Source organism: Sceloporus occidentalis, unplaced genomic scaffold, assembly GCF_023333645.1.
Source record: "Sceloporus occidentalis isolate IW3139 unplaced genomic scaffold, rSceOcc1.0.p SCAF_3, whole genome shotgun sequence".
Lineage (NCBI taxonomy): Eukaryota > Metazoa > Chordata > Lepidosauria > Squamata > Phrynosomatidae > Sceloporus > Sceloporus occidentalis.
Window position 1 is genome coordinate 175,278,856 of NW_028316983.1, and position 19,109 is coordinate 175,297,964.

Here is a 19,109-nt window from a genome sequence, read left to right on the forward strand (position 1 = left end):
TAGGACCAAAGAGGACAAGGACGAAATAATAATGCCTACATAGTACCCTTGTTGGGGGCATTGCCAAATCTTTCAACATGACCTGATTTATTTTTCCCATTGATTCAAGGCTTAAGGTCTCTTGGAAAACATAGAAAAATCTCATGGTTTAAGTGCAACTTACAGAAATAAAACAGGTGGGATAAAAATGGCACCACAAAAACACAAAAGAGTTAATTTCCTCAGTACCTTAAAGATAAGAGTAAGAGTTTACATTTTGCTACAGTTGTAATCATCCATATTATGAAGTACTGGACTGCAATTAGTGCCATTAACAATACCATTAGTTAAGGTTGTAGGGCTTTGTTCATTTGTAAACACTAATATATGAACATTAGTTGCTTGATTACTCTTCACTACAGAACAATTCAATATTCTCTGGCTCTTACAAGACTTAGCCAAAGAATTGTTTTCTTTTATTTACAAGCATACAACCTTCCAGTACATTAAAGTGGATAAGAGGCACAATTACACATCAAGAAGGACAGATGAACAAATGTCTATTTCTTGTGCTTAACAGGCGAATTGATTAACATATACTTTGTCACTTCTGGCAAAGATGGAAGACTGAGTTGGAAGAGCAGTCAACATTCTTTTAGCATACATGAAAATGCTGTTCCGGGGGCTGATTTGACACACACCATTTTCTCATCTATGGAATATGAGTTCAAGAGAGTCCTGGTTGATTCTTTAACCCTAATTGGGTCAGTGGTGCACATCAGGCAGTGGGGCAAAATATCTATCAGATCTGGGCAGATAGGTAGGGTATGTAAGACTGATAGAAAGATGAAAGATGAATAGCAAGGCCAGTCTAGTTAGATAGTAAATTGAAGAGCAAGAATTGAAAATGTTGTTGCTTTAGCTCGCACTTGCTCCATTCCCTCTTGCCATCTACTACTTCATTCTATTTTTCTAGTCCACCGTTTCACAATATAGTGGTCTCCAGATCTTTCATACTACTATTCCCATCATCTCTGACCAGGCTGAATGAAGATCAAGAGAACAATTTTTCAGACATCTGCAGTCATCACACTGAGGAAGACTGCTTTCACTCTATATATTTTATGACAAAAACTAAACTGGAGAGGAAGAGAGTAAGTTAAAAGGAAAGGTGATTTTTCTACTGTGGTTCTATAATTCACTTCCCAAACCTTCCAACTATTGCATCATCCCCACTGCACTGCCATTAGAGAAGTCCATCCCACAGTCCAATATCATTAGCTAAAAGCTAAATTCTACATGTGATCTTTGTTTCACCCTAGAAATGAGCAAATTCAGCAATGAAGACTGACAGAGGTCTTCCAGGCGTTTAGACAGACCAAGCAGGGACCGAAACCAATTTATGTATGCCTAGCATATTCTGTACCCCTGAGGTACAATAGTATTTCTGTTTCTGTGTTTGAAACTGTAGTGATATGAATCTAGCAATCACTCCTTTAAATTAAGTGAAATATTGCTGAAAATGCAGCCTGAGATGACCAGGATTACCAGTAGAGATTAAAAGTATGAATACTTAATTTATTTTCACATGCTTGCTAAGAAAGTGGAGCAGAGGCACTATGCAATGTGATATGAGAAAACTTGCATGGTGTTTAATGATTACAGAATTCAAAGCTTCCATTTTTGTCAGCAATTTTATCTTTGATTTGGTTTGAAAGTTTATGCTCACCCATTGGTGGGCAGGAATTTCATTTCCCAAGGAGCTACTACAATAGAAATGACTCTTGATTTAGCATATGAACCTAATTCACTTGTACCATTCACTTTCAGTCAAAGGTGAGCCATCAATGATTTTCTCCCATGGAGAAGATGATTATAAGAATTCTACCTCAGAAACTTTTGCACCACATAGTGAAAACTGTGAGGTCTTACTGGAGTTCTGTCTCTGTCTCCTCCTTGGTACCTCACAATTGTCTTCCAAGTACAGAAAACAGGAGGGGGCCAAGTAATCTGCATGGTACTAAAAGAGAGGGCATGTAATCCGCATGGTCCACAAAGATGATGTAAAAACCCTGGCAAAATAATCATCTGGGGTCCTACATTTCCTGGGGTCCTCTGTTATGCAGCGGACATTCAGCTACCCCCAAACTGTGGAATAATCTACTGGAAATCATCAGCTCAAGATGCTGTCTGAGTTTAACTCAGCAATAAAGACCAGTCTCTTCTGGCAGGCCTATCCAGAGTATTTGTAAAACTGTGGTTTTAAGGTATTTCTTGATGGGTTTTAATTGGAATAAACCAAGCTCACCTCCCATTCCCATAAAACCTAGTTTGAAAAGTTCTGATCATAGTGGAGGAGGTCCACCAATAGATAGGACTAGTTTACCAAGTTACAAACAAAAATGGGATTCTTCTGGCAAATTTCTGTATTACCCATAATTTATTTATTCTAAACGGTTCAGAGTACTTTCCAAACACAAATGGATTCACTTTTATAGCTACACGAGGGAGAAGTTCCATTGACTATGTATTATCTAGTCCAGTTTTGTTGAATCTGATTACAGCCTTTGAGGTTTGCCATAGGACAGAAAGTGATCATATGCCACTAGTAGTTTCTATGGTATTACCCAATTTAATTATTGCACCTACCATAAATTCTGAAATGTTTGTTAGTTATGAAAGATTAAAACGAATCTATTGGAACTCTCGAACAATGGAGGCAGTCAGTGAAATCTATAAGGAAGCTAGTGCCTTAGCGGTAATGAACGATCTAGCTAATAGCACCACAATAGAAAATGCCCTGGTAAATTATGGGAAAGCAATATCTATTATGAGCATCAAAACAGCTACTTATATAAATCCATCTAGATGGAGGAGCTCGTGGTTTGATAAAAGTTGCCTTATAGGGAAAAGGAACCTTAGACAAATATTCCAACTTGCTTTAGACAACCCCGAGGAAAATTTTAGTCCTTACCTAAAGGCCAGGGTAGAATTTTATAAGTACATAGAAGACAAAAAGAAAGCTTTTTATCAACAAAATTGGGCCGATCTTGATAAGGACCTGAAATCAAATGATTCCAAAACATTTTGGTTGGCAGTAAGGAGGCATATGAATAACGACTCAAATTTATCTTGCCCCGGCATTTCGCCCCAAATTTGGGTATCGTATTTTACAAATAAGATGCAAACTCAATCAATTGAAAATACTGTAGTAATTACAAACCCTTCTACTATCTGGAGCCCTGTTTCACCAGATGAAGTATATCAATTAATTCTTAAACTAAAATCTGCTAAATCGCCGGGTTATGATTCTATTACGGCAGAGGTTTTGAAACACGGTTAAGAACTATGGTCCAAAGCTTTGGCAAATCTTTTCACCCTGGTAAACAACTCGGGACTGATTCCGGCAAGCTGGAAAGATTCAATAATTATTCCTATTTTTAAAAAAGGTGATAAGCAAGACCCAGCTAATTATCGCCCGATAAGCCTGCTTTCTATCGTGGGTAAATTATATGACAGTCATTTAGCATTGAAATTGCAAAGCTGGATGACTACTCAAGCCATTCTGGGACCTGAACAAGCGGGCTTCAGAGGTCACATGTCTACCATAGATCATATTACTGTTATCTCATTTCTCATTAATAAATATATTTCCCGTCCTAAAGGGAAATTATATGCTGCGTTTATTGATCTAAAAGCGGCATTTGACTTAATTCATCGACCTACACTTTGGAGTAAACTGGAGAGTTTATGTATAGATCCAAGACTTTTGTTTTTGTTGAGCCAAATTCATACCAACAATCGCTGTAGGGTAAAATTTACTGATAGTGGTCATCTAACTGACCCTATCTATTCAGGAATAGGTGTAAGACAAGGCTGTGTCCTAGCTCCTCATTTATTTAATTTATTTGTGGCAGATCTTCCAAATTTCATGTCATCGGTTGATACCCACCCTCCTATGTTAGGAAATCACCCACTTTTAGTGTTACAATATGCTGATGACACTGTATTATTGTCGCTGGCTCAGGTGGGCTTAAAGAGAGCCCTGAATAGATTTAGTGAATATTGTGTAAGGTTCCATCTACAGATAAATGTTAACAAATCAAAGGTCTTGGTATTTTCAAAAGGTTTTACTCCAAGGAAATGGAAAGTGAATAATCAATCTATAGAACAGGTAAAAATGTATACATATTTGGGCATTCTATTCCATTACAATGGTCTTTGGGTAAAGCAGAGAGAAAAGGCTGTTCATTCTGGGAAAAGAGCATTGGCAACGCTACAATCCTTTTACTATAAGAAGGGAAACCAAGATGTCCTTGCAGCCCTGAAAATTTATAAAGCCAAAATTAGACCTCTAATACTATATAGTATATCTGTATGGGCAACAGCTTTTAATAAGGAGGTTGAAAATCTACAAACTCAGTTCTGCAGGAAATTGTTATCTATTCCGCCATGTGTTCATTATTTAACGTTATATGACGAACTTGGCTTGGATTCACTGGAGACCACAGCCTGGTTGATGGCGTATAAATATTGGCTTAAAATTCACTATAGACCAAATAGATCTAGTTTAATCTGGTTTCTTCTATCTGATAATTATTATACTATTTGGTCAAAAACCTTTGAAGATAATCTAAAACTAAAGGGTTTAAATTTGGATTCTCTACTCCTATTGACGGAGCAGGAGTGCTTCAAGACAATTAAGGATTGTTTTTTGAGTTGGGAACATAAGAAAATTTATTCTACCCCTCCCAGAGTATGCTCCCCTTTTGTATTTGGCATTCCCCCCTGTTGTGGTGAGATACCAAAGTATTTCCAATCATTGTCCCTTCAGGCTGCGAGGAAAGCCTTCCTCTTTGCAAGACTGAACATCCATCCGTCTTGTGTTACTAAGGGGAGATATATGAAAATTCCATTTGCTAACCGTTTATGTATTTGTGAAGTATCCCCAGATACCCTACAACACATTGTCTTTCTTTGCCCATTGTATCAAAAACCGAGAAAGAAACTGATAATGAAACTGATGGAAATGAATTACTGTGTAATGGATATAACTTTAGTGCATTTATTGGAGGATTGTAATGAGCAGATTACACGATTGATGGCAAATTTTCTAATGGAGGCAACAAAAATTTGGTATAATTTGAACAGCGGTAGTGCATAGAATAACTTGTATAAGGAAGGAATTTTAAAGTATCTATGTAAATAATTTTAGTTATAATTTTAATTGTGTATTATGTTTTTGAGATGCCTAATAAAGGTTATGATGATGATGATGATGATGATGATGATGATGATGATGATGATAGTTTACCAAGTCTGCCCAAGTTTACTCAGCAAGAAAGAACAATTCTTACAATTTCCCTATATTCCCTATATTCTGGGAAACAGACTAGCAACCATTTCTTCTAATATTTTTCTTACCTGCAAAAGGCATCACAATAAAGATAAATCTTTACCTGAAATAGTCTATTAAAAGAAGACAAGCCAGTGAGTGGCCATTTCTGCTCCCCTTGACCAGAACATGTTACGGCAAATGTTAGAACTAGATATTTGAAAGCAGGAGCTAAATATGACAGTAAATAGTAAGCATGTGTGGTGTAAATATAAACCAGTGTGTAAACATGAGCCGATGTAGTGTAGTGGTTTGAGCATTGGACTAGAACTCTGGAGACCAGGATTCAAATGGACAAGTCACACTCTCTCAGCCTCAGAGGATGGCAATGGCAAACCTGCTCGGAAGAAAGGTTCACCTTAGGGTTGTCATTAGTTGAAACAACTTTAAGACACACAACAACAAACAAATGACAAAAGCATGTGAAAAATGAGGGTCAGCTGAGTGTTGGACTTGGTCTCAGGAGACCAAGATCTGAATTTCCACTCAGCTATAAAAGCTCAGTGGTTGATGTTGGGTACATCACATTCTCTCACACTCAAGGCCATGTCAAACCTACTCTGAAGAAATCTGGCCAAGAAAACCCCACCTTATAGTTGCCATGTGTTGGGAACAACTTGAAGGTGAAGAGGAGGAGGAGGAAGATGCAGCACGGAGTAGGAAAAATATTCAAAAGATCTTACCATTTTTAAAGCAAGAGTCCTGTTTCCTCACCAAATCTGTTTTTAGTATGTGCACAAATATTGTAATATAAAATGGCGCATGGATTTGGCCAAGTCTACAAAAGGGCCTCTGAATTGTTACCTGCTTCACAACTCAAGACATGCATCTCAGCATTTCATTTTGTTCAACAGACAATGTATTCCTCTGAGAAATGGATGAAAAATCACATCTTACTGGACATAGCTATACTTAATTACGCTAAATTCTACAGCAATAGCAACCAAGTGGGATGCAACATTCACAATCATTTCTTTTGTATTAAACACTGAGCATATCCTGCAACAAATGTTTCTGTGAGCCAATAACACATCCTGTTTTTCAGAACCATTCACACCTACACACCCACAGAGAGAGAGAAAAAGAGAGAGAGAGAGTGAAATGTCTCTAGAAGAAGCAGTACTTGTTCTACGTAGCCCATTTATCACAATCACATAGCTGTGTGTATCGTTATAATTGCAGTTTGAGAGTGCATTGCATTAGGTTATATATAGTAGAGGTATAGGCATAAATCACTGGTAGTGTCCCTAACTCAAATACAAACATATATTCAGTTAAGTATGTACTTTTCATATCTTTTCACTTCAGCAAGTCCAACAAAAGCACTGCCATAACTCAACTGAAGTACAGGTGGATAAAAATACGTTTTTCATACAGCATTACAATTAGAAGTTGGCCTTGACTTTTCTGCTTCATTTGCCATACTGGACACTAGTGAAGCATACTGCTAGCTATTCAGTACTAAGACCTTTTTGACATCTTTAAGGCGCCCCTCAGAAGTTAAAGGGATTCATTTGTGCCTGGCCACCAGAAAACATGCACTTCTCTAACATCTAGCATCATCTGCAGTACCAAGATAACATCCAAAAAGATTTGGAAAAACTGTTCTCCAATGTAAATCTCACCAGTTACTAAAAAAATTATTGCATTATATTTTATTTTAATCTGGTTCAATTATATACCAACAATCTGCTTTTCAATAAACGTTATTACTTGTTCTGAGCCCTTGAGAATATGAGATAAGCTACAGTAAGAAGAAACTCCATGATAAAATTAAAGGATAGCAAAAGTGTCCTCTTAAACAAGTTCCTGGCAAATATATACCTGGAGGTTTTCAAGTCTAGTCCCTGTCTATACAGCCAGTAAGTGAGGAAAATATAAAAACAGTGTGCAGCTCCACTTAGGCGCTCTCGCATTTCCAAATACATTTTAAAATCAAGCTGAGAATTAAATATATTATTATTGAGAACATATTTTCCTTTGTAACTAACACCCACAGCTTGAAACATCTGCCTTATCTCCAATATGGACATTTCTGATGATCTGAGCAATAGAAGCAAGTGTTGTTTCATTTGAATACAGCTGTGGATATGATGTGTAATTAATTGTTCAGTCAAAAAAAAGTGATTCCGTGTGTATTTGATGACTTAAGTATACAACAGCATTGGTTTTCTGAGCCAACTAAAAATAGTGATTTTAATTTATTCCTGCTGCCTTCAATTACTCACAACCATGTATTTTTAAATATTTCCAGCCTATAAAAATTACTAATTTTTGCCACTTGTGTTTATCTGCCTTTAGACTTTGATTTGGATAAATTAAGCTCTCAAGTGTTCCTTGCTTTATGAAACTCTGCATGTTGTACACTTCAACACAAATAAATGACTTCTACCATTAGAGGTTTAAATAATGTAATGTATTTCATGCTCAGCCTGAAGCGGGATTCCAATGAAGTTGCTAATGCACGTAATGATTAAGTGTAACTCAAATACTAACTGTGTTGTTGAAAACATGACAGGCAATAATTTGGTCTATTATATTCTGCCATTTAATTGCCTAGTACAGACATTCTCTGACACGTTATGAAGCAATGATTTACAATTATTCAAGCTGCAAAGGTCAGAAAGTGACATTATAATCATCTACAAAGATATCCTTCTAATGCACAAAAATAGGTAATGCTACACAAAATAGTTTTACTTAAGTTTCAACTTTCTATTTAAATATTCCTCTCGCTATAGAACAAACAGCTCACTTGCAGAACTCTGTACATGGGTAAAAACCAAAAATACATACTCCCTTTCACCCTAATGAAAGATTTAACAATGGGTTTTCTTTGTCCTCGGGGGCCAGACTGAGCATAAGGACTTTGCAACATTTGTTAACATTTTGTTGAAGTCACTATCTATGTTCAAATAACTGTTTTTAAAAGTACATATAATTGTTTTATTAAACAAAACACATCCCTTTGGGCAAAACAGATAGAAGGAACAATATGGATAACTTTGGTTTGCAAACATTTATAGACTGCAACTTTTCTTCAAAAGATTTTTAAGCCATAAAACCAACCTTCAAGTTCTCTTACCTATTACCTTAAGTTAAAATTAATTCTTTAAATTTACTTCAAATATATTTTTGAGATTGACTATGATTCTTTAAAATAATAACTTCTTATTATAGAAGGGCTATTAATAAATGCACTGGCAATACTGTCACTCTCAAACTGCAAATGAAATTTCAAAGTAGATCTCTGAATATTGTGTGAAATAAAACAGATGCACAAACACAAACACAGAGGAAAACCGAAAGAAGGGGAAATGTATATGGCAAATGATATTTTGAAAACCCTCCAGTGGTGATATTTTAACAGAGAGATATGAAGTTAGGCTATGATTAACATTTCTGGACACACAAAACATCTCTCATACCTAATTTATCCTGCAGTATGTTATTTTTATTTATACATGACAATGTTAGCAGAGGAATAGAAAGAAAGATATTTTCTATATCCAAAGCAAAAGCGAGGCAAAACTAGATTAATCTTTACATTATATAAATTCTGTTTTAAATCTGAAGAGCTGAACAATTCATTTTTCATGTACCTGAGGCATAAAATCTCAAAACTGCACGATAAGCCTTTTTGAGTACATTCCACTGTTTTAAAACTTAAAACAGAACTAAATGCTGGGAAACCAGTGAGATCTGCTAATCGTAGTGTCATGAACAACTTCATAGCCCAGCTTCTGAAAATTAAATTTAAATAGGTAGCAGTTGGATACTCGCTGAAAACAGATCCCTTCTAAAATAAAGGATGCATTTCCCGTTCATGAACATAACGCAAAGGAAAACAATCACCACACATCTGCTGATAAGGAAATGAGTAGCAGACGGTTTATTTCAAATGCTGAAAGATTAGTAGCTTCCAATTTCTACGGCAGAGTATTTCTACTGTGCAGCTGGAAAAATTTAAACTTAGATTTGAAACAATAAAAACAACATGCAAAAACATTGCTGCCTTTTTCCCCTCCTTCTGTGTTGACTGCACGACACAAGAGATACAGTACATAAAAGCTTCTGTTCATTTTTAGTACTTAGATTTGCATTATTTTATGAAGCTTTTTCCCTTTCAGGTTTGTAACACAATTGAACTTTAGATCAATCAAGTGATGTCCTGTTGCATCCATAAACATTCAGAGCCTTGCACTGACATTTCACCTTGTTAAAAATGGCTGAACAGGTTATGTTGCAAATGGAAAACCAATTTAGCCTTCTAGCTAATAGAAAGCTTGCAGTTTGGAATCTAAAAGTCACAGGATAGAACCTTAACTACTTGAGAAAAGAAAACATAGTACAGGACCTTCTGTTTGTGACAAAATTACGAAGTTAATGTTCCTGAAAGATCACTTCACCTTTTAAAACATGATTTTTTAAAAAGGTAAATTTATAGCAATTAAAGCTAATGAAGAAATGCAGCATGAGCTGCTTATGTTCAGGAACTAATAGGTCCACTGAGCATTTCTAAGATTATTTAGCTATCAATGATAATGAATTGACATTGCCAGTGGTGTTAATGTACCAATGTTCCAATTGTCATTAATCTGGTAGCCAATCCCAGCAACTTTATGTTTCCACTGTAATTTTTTAATGCATTGGCCTATTTCTTTGGTTAGCAGCAAAAACACAGGATAGATGGCAGAATTACAGGGGGGAAAATAGATAATTCCCCCCTCTCTCTTTCACACACACACACACACACACACACACACACACACACACACACATAAAGAGACAATTCAAGTTGATATATTCCTAATTTGGTAGATGATCCCAAATGTTTTAAATCCAATTCAGCTATTTTAAATGAACAAAGTATGTTCATTTGGTGTTTATCAGAATATAGTCAGCGGATTCTTTTGCTGGATAGTTGCTATATAATGTATCTTTCAGATACCTTATTCTAGTTAAGCCTTCGTTATCGAAAATGCTTTGGCCAAGAAGCGTTTGGGATTTCAGTTTTTTTCAGATTTTGGAATACTTGCATGTACATAATATCTTGGAGTCAAGACCCAAGTCTTCAGAATGTTTTTAATGTGAAGTCGAAGGCTTTCATAGCCAGCATCCAAATAATTTTTTGTGAGTTTTTTGGCCTATGTGGCCATGTTCTAGAAGAGTTTATTCCTGATATTTTGCCAGCATTTGTGGCTGGTATCTTCAGAGAATACTGGCATGGAAGAGAGTGCGTATATAGCCTGAAAAACCCACAGAAAACTATGAATGTTTTAGCTTGCCAGAAAAGGAAAGCAGGGAGGAGGCCAGTCTAGCCTCGCACAGAAGGGGGTTCCAGAGATGGGAGCAACCAGCGAAAAGGCTCTCTCTTTTGTCCTGACAAAGCAAGCCTGTAATGGTGGTGTGACCAAGAGAAGGCCTTCCTCTGATGATCTTAAAACCAATACCAGTCTGAGATGGCACCCACACTGCAGAAATCATGCAGACCGACACCGCTTTAACTGCCATGGCTCAGTGCTATAGAATCCTAGGAACTGTAGTTTTATGAGACATTCTTCTGTCAGAGAGCTCTGGTGCCACAACAAACTACAATTCCCAGAATTTCATTGCACTGAGCCATGGCAGTTACAATGGTGTCAAACTGGATTATTTCTGCAGTGTAGACTCAGCCTGACAGCAGTATTGGCACAGTTGTCACATGTATACGTGAAAACCATTCTAATTTATTTTCAAATGTTGTGCTTATTTTCTTCTGCAAAGGGTTTTAATTGCAAGCTTTCACAAGGCAAAACTGTAGCTGAAACATGTCTCTCACCATCTGCCGTACCATTCTCAGGCATACTACATTTATCCAACAGTTAGATTCTAAGTTATTCAGTGCATACTATGCACTAGCCACTAGGCCTTCCCAGCAATTTAACCTGTTTTGAAGAAAGCGTTTTTATGTGATGCATATATTAGCTAATTCTTTTAGCATAATAACATTAAAATACACTCTTAATAGAAGCGCAGTACTAAAACCCATCTCTGAATGTACTATGATGTACCATATATGCCATGGCATTTTAAAACCTTTTAAACATTTCTGCTAAATTAATTAGCTTCGCATTAAAGAGTTTCAGAGCCTCCCTATTAAATGCAACACATTTGAAGGACAATTAAACATTACGAATGGCCCTTCTGACAAAATAACCGTTACCAAAGAAAGGAAAACAGCGGGTTTTCTAAGACAAAACTACATCTTTAAGTGTTTCTGATTTTTTTATATATATAAAGTATACTTCTTGTGTATGGCAGTATATACAATCCTTCCAAGCTTCTTCTCTCATATCTCTTGTAAAGCTGCACAAATGCCTTACAGGAGTCCATAATCTGTTCACTGAGCTAGAACTATAACAAGCTATAGCACAAACACATGTATGGGAACATATACACAAAACATACGCCAAATTAAAGTCTGTATTATTATTATTTTTTTATATCTTTAAAAGGGAATTTACAGTTCTCCCTGGCAATGTGAATGAACATCCTATAATTTAGTCAATTTACAGATTACAGGTTCAAATTGACCTTGTAGCCCATAAAATTGCTCATCTGCGGTACTGGATTAGAAGCAGGAGAAGAATGTCATAACTGTATTTAAGGAATTTACCATAACAATGGGAAGGAGGATATGCATGCATAATTTTAGCCTCTCTTCCTCACATCCCCATTTTGAGTGCTGAAACAATGCATAGCCTGTACTCCTCTCCAGTTAACCAAGGGAGGAACTGTTTCAATTTACTCACCCACAGATGTGACACTTGTATTCCTTCATCCCAAGGTGCCTCTTGACATGGTTTCTGGCATCTCCTAGCTGAGCTGTTGCAAAGTGGCAAATCTTGCACTTGAATGGCTTTGATCCTAAGTAAAATTTAGCATAAAGATATGAGTTGAATTAGAATATTATATTACCCTTGGATAAAGAAATCAGTTTGTGGGAGAAATAAAAGGTGGGTGTGGAAACCACTATCCCATATTTAACCTGTTTAAAATCTTGCATAGCCCCAAAAAGAAAAGAAAAAATCTACTGCATACATTTATAACTCCAGGGATGCTGTTAGGGTATGTGCCACATATTCCTCATTAAAGATACTTTCCCAAAGTTCAAACACAAAAGTTATTAAGTGAGAATAGGGTTTTCATTAATGAGCACTCACTTATTATAGAAACAGTATTGATAATTAGAAGATGAAACACTAGAACTTTTAAATTAGGCCACAGAACTTATTCCATAGATTTGCCCATTATAAAATTTCTAGGACTTGGGAAGCCTGTTCTGGTTCATTTCAATAGGACTTCTTTTGTGGAAGTTTTTACTGAACTGTGCAAAGTTTCATTCCCTTTTTCAAGGCAGAAGTGTCAGCGTGATATTGTACCTCTGCTTTCTCTCACAACAGACTTGTAGAGTAAGAGTGCAAGGGTACTGTGATAGCATACTTTTACTAGTACAATAGGGCTTCTTCATTCTTTCTGTTCTCCGAAAGCTGTCTGAGTCACCAACAGTATGCTCCAGAAGGTTTCTCAACCACATGGAGCAGATTGTGGAGATTTGAAAATTCAGCCTCCCTCCACCAGTGGAACTACTTCTATCAACAGAAAAATGAAAAATCTATTAACCTAAATTCTGTCATCTGAAGAAACTTTCAATAGCATATACAGTGGGACCTTGATATCTGCTGGGATTTGGTTCTGGGACCCACCGTGGATACCAAAATCTGTGAATGTTCAAGTCCCATTATATACAGTGGTGTAGTAAAATGGTGTCCCTTATATAGAATGGTGAATGTTTGCTTTTTGGAATTTTTTCAAGCCATAGTTGGTTGAATCCCTGGATGCAGAACTCATGGATATGGAGAGCCAGCTGTATACTATCTACTTATTTGTTTATTATTTTAGATGACGCCGTTCCTCCAACAGGACAGTTCACAATACTGTATAAGTTAAAATCAAATACAGTTAAAACAATAGGTCATACAGAAGTTTAAAGACAACTAAATAAATGACACTATTAAAAATATTGAGTTACTGTAATTTTTTAAGTTATGCAAATTGGCAGTTACAAAATAGCTGTACTTTCATCTAAAGACTGCTTATCGTAAGTCACACAAGGTCCTCTGTGCGTATCTGCAGTTTTAATGTGCAGCACTGATGAATATTCCACATGAAAAAGATAGCTTCTGTCTATATTCGATAGCAAGAGGGTATATGTGTAAGTGTAGCTAAGGGTCGAATTATACCTCAAATATTGTTTCTTTTAATTGGTGCACACAATGTATTACTGATTTTCCTGTGTATCTCTGTCTCAGAAGAAAGCATCTTAAATGGTATTTCAGGTCTGTCCCTTTCTTACCATGGGGGTGGGAGAGGGAGAACCATACAGAAAGAATGATTCATTGTCTTTCTGTTGCAATGACATGTAGTGTATGAATATACAGTGAATAAAATATTACACCTTTATGACTGTTTTATGGTCGGGAATTTATGATTATTCTGAAAACTAGAAGTATTGACATTTTGGCTATTATTTATTTCAAGAACAAACTTTAACAGCCTAGAACAGACCAAAGAATTATAGAATTCCTCCCCCTCCCCTTTGCACTCTCTCTCTCTCTCTCTCTCTCTCTCACACACACACACACACACACACACACACACACACACACACACGCCAAATGTTTCCCTCTTTTGGAATGCAACCAGGCCAAGGAAAAAAAGTTTAATTTGGCACTGTAGCCGAATATGACTTTCCAGTCAAATTCTGCCAATTATATTATTACAAAAATGCAATCATTAGACCTGGCAGGTGTCAGTACTGGGATACTTAAAGTGGCATCACATCATTTTAAACTATCCTGTGACCCCTTCCAACTTTTATAAGACCAGCAGATTTCTATATCTATAAATCCCAGAACTGCAGTTAAGAGTAAGTGCAATATGCTTGCAGATACTTCATATTATGTTTGGGATATGTTTTGTGAAGAACTTCTTCCAATATAGTTAAGCATAATATGAAATATGGGATCTTTAATAAATATACATAAAAGAGCTCAGATAAGAAAAATGTTACAGTACATCATACTTGATCAATGAACCTTTCTGCTGTGCCCTTGAACGTAGAACACCTTCAATGAAGACTTGGTTTAAATTGAGAGTCTCAGTTAAAAAAAAAAATTTAGAGTCTTAAATTTCAATTTAATTCCCAAAAGCTGACGAAAAATGAAGCATTTAATTTTAATCTTCTTGCAGAAATAAAAAAGTCAACAGTACTAAGCACGGGCAGACAAGGTTGAATATTTCACAGTTCAATGACAATGAAGCCAGATCTCTTAATACTTCCATTTCTACTGTTAGAAGTAGATGTAAAATATATTTAGCACCTGAACGGTTATATCTAGTCAGCTTTATATGCTTAAATGTCAAAAGCAGGTTGAGACTGTAGCTAACAGCAATCACATTCTATCAATCAAACTGGAAAATTCCAGTTTATTTAAATTATCCTGATAAAACTGAATTAACCATTAATTTGGTGGCATTCCATATCAACACTGCATTCTATAAAGGGACCTATGAAAATAAAATAAATTTGAGTAAAGTCAATCTACCTTCACATTAAATACGAAGTGTTGAAGTTCACATTCTAACTCACCAGTTTAAATACTAATTATGCAATATATAATGCCAAGATTATGACTACCTGTAGTAAAGCACTGTATTTGTATTTGCGCTTTTTCCATTTAATTTCATAAAAGCTAAAATACCCTACAGATTGAGGATTCTTTTGATTTTTCTCCAAAAGATTGCAGAGTAAACTTGTTCATCTTCTGTTATTGTCCCAAACCTGTCCATGGCCCCTATTTATTTCATGTTTCCTTTACTGCAGAAACATTGGGTCCATTCATCTCAATGTACTTAAGTCCAATAGGCAGACTTAGAACGCTTAGGAATTGGGGGCAAACTTTTGCAACACATGAAGCAATGCTTTTAACTTTGCAGACACCTGTATATTCTGTTCTGTAGATGTGTACATTCAAGTCATTTCCGACTTATGGCGAACTGTGGTTGTTGTTTTTTTTTTACAAGATTTGTTCATAGGGTGTTTGCCTTTGCCTTTCTCTGAGGCTGAGAGAGTATGACTTGCCCATGGTCTCCCAGTGGTTTTCCATGGCCAACTGTGGTCTCCAGGGTCCTAGTCCTATATTCAAATCATTACACCACATTGTCTCACCTTGTTACTTAACTTTTAAATAAGATTGTTTCTCTGTATACTGCAACATTAGGGCTGGCATGGTATAATGATTTGAGTGTTAGACTCAGAAACTGGGAGACCAGGGTTCAGCCATGCTCAGCCATGGAAACCCACTGGGTAACCTTGGCTAAATCACACTTTCTCAACCCAGAGGATGGCAACGGCAAACCCCCTCTGAAGAAACCTTCCAAGAAAACCTTATGATAGCATCACCTTAGGGTCACCATAAGTCAGAAACAACTTAAAGGCACACAGCAACAACATATTGCAACATCTATAATAATTGTTAGTTATTATGTATTGTTGCAGTCGTGAGCCATTAAGTCATTTCCAGCTAAAGTGAACCTATCACAGACTTTCTTAGCAACCTTTATTCATAGGTTTGCCTTTGCTTTCCTCTGAGGCTGAGAGAATGTGGCTTACCCATGGTCACCCAGTGGGTTTCAATGGCTATGGTATTCGTGTCCAAAGGAGGGCGACTAAAATGGTGAAAGGTCTGGAAACCATGCCCTACGAGGAACGACTTAGGGAGCTGGGGATGTTTAGCCTGGAGAAGAGAAGGTTAAGAGGTGATATGATAGCCCTATTTAAATACTTGAAGGGATGTCATATTGAGGAGGGAGCAAGCTTGTTTTCTGCTGCTCCAGAGACTAGGACCCGGAGCAATGGATGCAAGCTGCAGGAAAAGAGATTCCACCTCAACATTAGGAGGAATTTCCTGACAGTAAGGGTTGTTCGACAGTGGAACACACTTCCTCGGAGTGTAGTGGAGTTTCCCTCCTTGGAGGTCTTCAAATGGAGGCTGGATGGCCATCTGTCGGCGATGCTTTGATCTGGATTTCCTGCATGGCAGGGGGTTGGACTGGATGGCCCTGCGGTCTCTTCCAACTCTATGATTCTATGATTCTATGATTCTAACCCTGCTCTCCAGAGTCATACTCCAATTCAAACTATATCATGCCAGCTTGCTTACGTTTAGGCATGGCTTATTTCTTATATAATTTTAAGGGTCTCAATACTTCAAAACCATGGTCTATATAACAAAATGCATTTGTGTTTTGTTCAACAAAACTCATCTTTACATACAGGTAGCCAATTGTAAACTGAGGGGAGTGGGGAACTTACAGCACAGATTTGTGCTAAGGCAGTGGGCCAACTGCTTGCATGGACAAAGATGCTTAAAGATAATATAAACCACTTTTATAAACATACTTTGCCGATACATACATTCAAACTTCCGAAATATTGTTTTGGCTTTGAACATCTCTCATCTATTCCTGGTCATTTTTGTGGCCTCTTCTTTGTTGGGCTCCTCAGATTCTTTCCCTGTTCTTAAACCAATTACTCACTATTGTCATGTTGTTTTATTTACACTGTAAGCCCTCTGTGCGAGGATCACTTTCGTCCTCTGCTTGTACAGCACAAACAGGATAAGTAATGCTTGCTAAAGAAGATCTTCATATCAGTGGCTAACCTTCCTCTTAATGGTATTTCCTGTTTAGTCAGTCAAAATGCAAATCCCAGCAGGTACAACTGTAACACCTTCGTTGAAGACTTTCGTAGATTTTCTCTTCCCCTTCAAAACTTGATATAACTAGAAGGCTGAACACATCAAAAAGGAACAGTGGGCCTTTGGAATCTACTAGGGTTGGTTCCAGGAGCCCCCATGGATGGCAAAACCAATGGATGATCAAGTCCCTTATAGTAAATGGTGTTGCAAAATGGTGTCTCTTGTATAAAATGGCAAAATCAAGGTTTACTTTATGGAATTATATCAAACCATGGATGGTTGAATCTGTGGATGCAAAATCTGTGGATACGGAAGTCCAATTACAGAAGTACATTCCACTTCCACGATAATCTAATTCAAATGAAGACCAGTTCTCACTTTGCCTGGCTATTATTTAGCTTAATACCCAAAGGTTAAGACAGGGGTTTAAAAAGCATGTTTCTCATTCATTTTTGCAGTCCCTCTGATCACCTCTCAACTGAAACTGCATCACTCAAACTACACCATGTTGGCTTTCCTAGAACAGGGCATGCAAATTTTATGTAAACCTGGTTGCTGTCTAAAACCTCATGAATGTGTACCACCAACTCCAGCTGCCCCAAATAATAGGGCCAGAGACAAAGAATCATGGGAACTAGCTTCAAAAACATCTGGACATCATCAGCTTAAAGAAGGCTGGTATAAGCAATCAGCAGAGCACCAGCCAATAGAAAACATCATGAGTTGGATGTGGGATCCCAGAATATTACATAGGAGCCAAAAGGGAGTTATTTTCCTTTCACATCACCTAGCAACTATCTTGCCCTAACAAGATCCCATGACATCTTGATAATTGTTTATGGAACAATGTGGGCCAATTTTATAGGTGTTTCCCACCAGGTGACTATCCTTTTCAGGAAACAACTGAAGGAAAGATCCACAAAACTAGTCCTGTTCTGATACACAGATACTTTCATAACCAGGTGGACCTTCACTATCAAAACAGCTCCCATTCATGAACAAAACACAATAAGGCTTCCTGTATAAAAGGAGACAAATACTTTTTAAAAGTGCAAAATCCATCTCAATGGCTGTTATATGGAGCCTAAAGTAGAGAGAATAAAAGCTGAGAAAGGCCCCAATAGACAATTTCTTCCCATAGCTCTAAACTGTTTTTTGCTGCATTTAAGCACAGTATACACAGCTCTAGTTCTAACCCTCCATTAGAACATGATTGATTTTAAAATAAGCATTTAACTCTGAATGCCACTTGTAATTTGGCATCCTGGATTCTTAAATCAACATATTGTATCAGTTTTCTGCAATGAGAGTTTTTATTCAAAGTGTCCCTACCGTATGGTAAAACTGAAATATAATCATGTTCTGGGGAAATCATTTTGCAAAATGTGCTTAAGATATTGAAATGAGTAGGCTTTGTTGATCATTCAGAAACTGTCTTTGCCATAAGGGATTTCCTAGCACTTGTTGATTACCTTAAAACAACTTGAATGTAAAAACTGTACCTTAAGCAGACAAACATTTAAGCACTGATTTTCATCACATTAGTATCTCTACCTGGAACAGCCTAAACCCATTTGTGACTCGTGAAGAATTCACAAACAGGGAAGGACAGTACAAAGACAAGATACAGTACTATCTTTTCAGAATTCTGGTTGTTAATTAAGCATACAGGACCTATCTGAACTGGGAGCGGAAAAGTCCTCCACCTCTAATATTTATTTTGCTTTTCTTTACACTACCTCATTTTCACTTGTCAGTGTATGATCGACTTGCTTGTTATGGAAGCTGAAAGATAACTTCTCCATGGCTACATGAGAAGCTTTGGAATGAGTATAAGGAAACCCTTTATTTTCTACCATTTTAAAGCACCAGTAACCCGACATGGGCACACCTGGATGAGAACAGCACTTTAAAATATAAAGACATGTAAT

General features: G+C 36.9%; 1 protein-coding gene across 1 annotated transcript in view; it reads right to left on the reverse strand.

Moving 5' to 3' along the window:
* Positions 1 to 19,109, reverse strand: part of ZNF407 (zinc finger protein 407) — a 359,916-nt gene that overhangs the window by 332,704 nt on the left and 8,103 nt on the right. The window contains exon 2 of the mRNA XM_089516927.1: positions 12,169 to 12,283. Within this exon, the coding sequence (XP_089373053.1) occupies positions 12,169 to 12,283 (115 nt within the window). The remainder of the gene's footprint in view (positions 1 to 12,168; positions 12,284 to 19,109) is intronic.